General features: G+C 51.6%; 1 protein-coding gene across 1 annotated transcript in view; it reads right to left on the reverse strand.

The window, feature by feature from the left end:
• Positions 1 to 1535, reverse strand: part of ENTPD3 (ectonucleoside triphosphate diphosphohydrolase 3) — a 38081-nt gene extending 36546 nt beyond the window's left edge. Inside the window, exons 1-2 of the mRNA XM_049628957.1 lie at positions 1466 to 1535; positions 467 to 518 (exon numbers count right to left, since the gene is read on the reverse strand). Of these exons, the coding sequence (XP_049484914.1) occupies positions 467 to 506 (40 nt within the window). The 5' untranslated portion in view covers positions 507 to 518; positions 1466 to 1535. The remainder of the gene's footprint in view (positions 1 to 466; positions 519 to 1465) is intronic.
• Positions 1536 to 6000: the final 4465 nt, after the last annotated feature.

Genomic DNA, 6000 nt, shown 5'->3' on the forward strand with positions numbered 1-6000 from the left:
GTTCTGCACATGTGCCTCCGGTGTCAGGGGTAACAACGCTGACCTAGGGTGGGGTGGGGAGCGCCGGGTGCCGTAGGTGCTGTGCCAGCAGCAACACTTGGGTGGAAGTACAGGAGTGATCTGAGTACCTCGCAACTCATCACAGAATCAACAATACTCTCAGGCAAACCTTCACACACAGGTTGGTAAGGGAAACCACAAAGGGCCAAATTAGTGGATTATGCAACCCGGAAACACCATTTAAGCAAAACATGCACGTTACGTTAGTCCTCGTTTTGTGTTAACTTTGATGGAAAGCCTTACTTCCACCTGAGGCATGCCTGGTGGTGAAAGCCTGGCGAGCAACTGAGGCTCAAACCAAAGACCTTAAAGTCATTGGCAGGGGACAGGCGTTAAAACACTGTGGGCTGAAGCCGGGATTGTGCCTTGTCAATATCACACTTGCTGCCTGTTCGGAGATACTAACCTGCTTGCTCACAGGGTTGGCGGGTCAGCACAGTGAACATCTTTCCTCCCAACTGTAGGTGAGAGAACACAGAATGACAGTGTGTCCGTGGACCCTGACTTCAGTTCCCCAAACGTGCAGTGTCAAACCCAATTTGGGGGCGCCACTAAAGAACATCTGTCCGGGGGGCGGGAGGGGGGTGATGTGGAAGCCACTCAGCTGCCTCTTAATCCTGTTTTTCAGATAAAAAGGCTATGATTACCTTTAGCAAAGGAATCTCACTGGTCCCAGCAGAAAAGCCCATCACAAAGCAAAACCCGCTTTCCAACCCACTTCACTTCTTCCAAATCAAAACCTTCCGGGGGACACATACACCTAAGATCTTCGGCCCCAGACCCAAAGCTCGGCTGAAATTCTAGCGTCCCCTCCCCAGACGCGAGGAAAAGACCGGGTCTGCCCAAATTTTAAACTGAAAATCTTCAGAGAAGAAGTCAATCACTTCCTGCAGATTTTTCCACCTGCGCACACCGCCCTGGGCAGAACGAATCTTCCACCTACTGGTAACATTCACAGGGCTGAGGCAGGGCTCTCCAACTCACAGCAGCAGGGCAGGTTCCTGTGGGGGTCGGCGACCCGTGAACTTGGAGTCGCCCCTGGAAGCCCCGGGAGGTTTATTTTTAGCTGCCGGCTGGAACCAACTGCAAGGGGATCCAGGGCCCCCCGGCTCCGGCGCCCCAGGATCTGGGAGGCCCCGCTCTGGAACTGCGTCTCCGCGCAGCCAGGCTCTCTGCGCGCCGGCGCATCTCCGGGCCCACAGATGCGCTCGGGGAAGACGCGGCCACCTCTCCCCGCTTGGCACGGACCCCTCCCCGCCGCCCGAAGGTTGGGGCGCGCGTCCTACGGTCCCTCCCTCCCTGCCTCTGCGGAATCCGATTTCGCCTCCTTCCCTCCCAGCGCCCAGCGCCACGAAGCTTCCAGCGCCTCCCTCGGCGGCGGGGGCGCGGGGTCCCCGGTCCTCACCTGCGCGCGGACGCTCGGCGGAGGGCGAGCTGCGCTGCCGCAGTGGCCGCCGGCCGCCAGCTCGCGGGAGGCTCTGCGGCGGCGGGGGAGGCGGGGGAGGCGGGGCTGCGCGGGCCGGGGGCGGGGCCGCCGCGGCCCGGCGCCGCCCCCTCGGCGGGGTCAAGGCCCAGCACCTTTCGTACACACTTCTTCCAGTGCCCTCCGTCCCCGCCCCGCCAGCGCTACCTGGAGAAGGTGAGGAGGGTGTCGACTGCCCGACTCCCTCTTCCGTCAACGTCAGGGCCAAGAACGCTTGGACCTCTCTTTCGGTTTCCTCCACCCTCACCCCAAGCCCAAGTGGAGGGGGAGTGGGGCCACGGAAAACGCCTCGCGGGTGCGCACAGGTGAGCCCTGTGCCCCATCTCTCCGTGCAGTGGAAGCCGGTAAACACCCGTAGTGTTGAGCGTGAGGCCAGCAGGCACCCTGGTCCCTGAGTCACTTGGGCCAGGAGAGGAAAGTAATACAGAGACGTTTCCTGGCATGTATTTTAGAAGAACTAGGGTGACCCTGCCCAAGGACCCCCTCACTGGTTACTCAGCAATGCTCTACCCCACCGCAGTTCATTTCTTCCTTTCTTATCTATCTGTTTTTCCTACCTCATTTTATATGGGTATCATTAGGTTATGATTCAGGGCAAGCTCTTCCTGGAAGAGGCCAAACAGGACAGAAATGCAGCGATTCAAATGTCCCAGGAGTCTGTTTTTAATGCAGCAGCAGGCAGACTTTTGGCTCTACTCAGCGACCTCAAGGACTCTTGGAATGATCCAGCAAAAGGGTTAAGTGGGCTTCTGTTTGACCCCTCCTAGTGGCTCCAGACTACCTGGAAGGAAGAGCTAAGGTCTGGGCTGTGTCTGCCTGTTCTCCTGGAGAGCTAGACCCTATGTGCCACTAGGTTTCCTGTCCTGTGCAGATGGGGCCAAACCCACTATTATGGGGCCCTTTAGAGAAGAATGCCCTCATTTGAGACCTCTGAGCCCAGAGACAAGGGCTCCAAGCTAGGCGTGTGCATTTGTGTGTGTGTGTGTGTGTGTGTGTGTGTGTGTGTAGGAGCATCCGTCACTCTGAGTTGTTTGAAATGGGCCCTTCTGGGAGATTTGTAGAGGGTCTTCGAAGCGGATGTCAGACAATCAGTGAATGCTTGTTGAATTACAAGACTTACTTTCTTTGAAAGCTTTGTGCCAATGAGAGACAAGACACACGACTGAGAGCTGATCTCTGCACCCGGGGGCCGTAAACCCACAAACAGCTGCTGATGCTGCACTGACACCTGAGGTCAGTGACTTTGGGCTATGGAGTGAATGACTGACCTTAAGATCCTCAGTGATTCCCCAGGAGCTGAGAGAAGGTTCCTGGGCCTAAAGGGCTTTGAAATACGGTTGGTGCTCGTTCTAAAGATAACAGAGACCTGTCCGTGTTGCCAGCTTTCCTCTTTGCTTCCCTCAATTTAGAGGCTTTGGAAATGTGAGCACCAACCTCCTTTGAGGGCCCAATGGTCTCCTTTATTTTCCAAATGTCCCTGGAAACTCTGCTCCTGGCACTGTCTCAAATTCCTTTGCAGGTCCCAAACTACTCCTAGTCATTCAGAGGCACTTCTCCACCAACCTTCCACGTGTAAGAACACACACACACACACACACACACACACACACACACACACTTCCCTATCAACCCTCCACAGGTGCATACACATTCATACATATGTAAACCGTTATGGGTTTTCCTGATTATAAAGTAATACAGATGTGCACTACCAGATATCAAACCATAACATAAAGCTACAGTAATTAAAGCAGGTGGTTTGGGTACAAGAATATATCAAGAGATCTAAAGAACAAAAGAGATAGGCTGATATTGGGGCGCCTGGGTGGCTTGGTCGGTTAAGCGTCCGACTTCGGCTCAGGTCATGATCTCACGGTCCGTGAGTTCGAGCCCCACGTCGGGCTCTGTGCTGACAGCTCAGAGCCTGGAGCCTGTTTCAGATTCTGTGTCTCCCTCTCTCTGACCCTCCCCCATTCATGCTCTGTCTCTCTCTGTCTCGAAAATAAATAAACGTTAAAAAAAAAAATTTAAGAGATAGGCTGATATCAGATTAATGGCCTATGGGATTTAGTTTAACATAAAGAGGGGATTGAAAGATGACATTTCTCAACTGAATTGAGAAAAAAAAATCCCAATTACTCATCACAGACAAAACTAGATTTTAGTCAGATTAAAGGTTTAAATGTAAAAAAAGGATTTACTATCCTAAGAAAATATAAGAGAACATTTTTATGATCCTTGGAAAGGAACAGCATCCTCCAGCATGAAACCAAAGCAAGAAGACAAAGTTAACAATCTTGCAAAAACCAAAAACCAAAAACCAAAAAACACCCCCCCCCAAAAAAAAACGTGAAACAACTGCGTGGAAAAAGACATCTTAAAAGAGAAAAGAGGGGCACCGGGGTGGCTCAGTCGGTTAACCATCTGGCTCTTGATTTGGGCTCAAGTCATGATCTCACGGTTGTGAGCTCAGTTAAAAAAAAAAATTGTGTAGCAATATATAAGAATGTGACAGCAAAGCGTGAAAAATCAAAATATATAATGAGGTCATACCCATCTAGAAAAATAAGAGTATCTAGAAAAGGAAAATGGACAAATGACATACACTGGCCAATTCACAAAAGAAGTATAAATGGCCAGTAAATATGGCAAAGGTGCTTAATCTCATTACTTACCCCAAAATTGCCAATTAAAATTTTGACATCTTTGGGGCATCTGGGTGGCTCAGTCACTCGAACGTCTGACTCTCGATTTCAGCTGAGGTCAAGATCCCAGGGTCGTGGGATTGAGCCCCATGTGGGGCTCTGCACTGAGCGTGGAGACTGCTTGGGAGTCTCTCTCTCCCTCTCTCTCTCTCTCTCTCTCTCTCTCTCTGCCTTTCTCCCTCTCCCCCACTTACACACACACACTCTCTCTCTCTAAAAAGAAAAAACAAAAACAAAAAACAAAAAAAACCTTGACATCTTTAAACAAGATTTTTCTTGACTTATCAGTTTAGCAAAGCTTTAAAAAAAACTCTGTAGGTGCTCTGTGTTGGAGAAGGTGTGGGGGAAACACTTCTTGAAGTTTCTGGGAGGTGACATGCCCCTAGTTTTCTTCCTGCCTCCCCAGATGCTCTCTAGATGCTTTTTGCTGGTTTGTGCTCCTCTCCCAAGAGTTTCTCAAGACTTTGCCCGGGGCCCTCTTTCTTCCAAACCCTGTACCCCCTTTCTCGGTAATCTCATCCATGCCTGTGGCTCCCGTTTTATTCACAGAAGCCTCTTTTTTTAAAGCTTATTTATTTATCTTGAGAGAGAGAAAGCGTGCGCGGGAGAGTAGTGGAGGGGCAGAGAGAGAGGGAGAGAGAGAATCCCGAGCAGGCTCCTCACTCTCAGCACAGAGCCCAGTGCTGGGCTCGAACTCACAAACCTTGAGATCGTGACCTGAGGTGAAATCAAGTCAGTCGCTCAATCGCCCCACCAAGGCGCACCGAAGCCTCTTAAACGCACGTGTCCTGCTCAGGCTTTTCCTCTTGAGCCGTGGACCCAGAGAATGGCCTGTCTGATTTCTTCTGGATGGCTCAGGGGCGTCTCAGTTTTGTCGGGCTCCAGCCGAGCGCCTCATCCTCCCCCAGCAAACCGTCAACTTCTCCTGCGTGTCTTGTCTCAGTGGATGGTAGCCTCACTCATTCAAGTGAGCAAGCCAGAAAGCGGAGGGTTCCCTTTGCTAATCGTTCCCTCTTCCCTCATCATCCACCAGTCACCGAGCACGGCTGACTTTCCCCTCCTAATTCTCCCTGCAGTGTGCGCCCCGTCTCCACCGCCACCACAGTCGGAGCCAGGGGTTCTCAGTCTAGGCACGATTTATATTTCCGGCCAGGTAGTTCTTTGTTGCGGGAACAATCGTGTGTACTATAGGGTGTTTATTTAGTAGCAACCCTGACCTTTAGCTGCTAAATGCCAGTAACATCCTCACGCACGGTGTGACTATCGAAAACGTTTCTAGAGATTGCCAGGTGTCTTCCGAGGGGGCAACATGTCCCTGGTTGAGAACCTCTGGCATGAGCAACCATTCTCTTTCTCCTGGATGCTGGCAACGGTCCCACCTAGTTCTCGGTGTCTACTTTCTCCCCTTCAGATCCATTTTTCCCACCACCGCCGGCTTCCTCTTGTCAAAACACAAATCTCGCTGTGTCAGCGCCTCCTTAACAATCGCTCCTGTGCTGTCCATTCCTCAGTCGATGCAGGTTTCAATCCTTAATGTGACCTAGAAGGCCCTGCACTGTCTGGTGCCTGCTTCCCTCTCCAATCTCTTTGAGCCACATCCTTCTTCCCACTTTATACCCGGAGGGCATAGCAGCCTTCTTTCAGTTTTTCAAATATGCCACAGGGCCTTTGCACGTAATTTCCTTGGCCTGTGGTGTCTGCCCCTTCTTCCACCCTTCCTTAATTCGTGCTTGTGTAGGCTTTCATTCTCAG

Source organism: Panthera uncia, chromosome C2 (genome assembly GCF_023721935.1).
Source record: "Panthera uncia isolate 11264 chromosome C2, Puncia_PCG_1.0, whole genome shotgun sequence".
In the NCBI taxonomy this organism is placed as follows: Eukaryota; Metazoa; Chordata; class Mammalia; order Carnivora; family Felidae; genus Panthera; species Panthera uncia.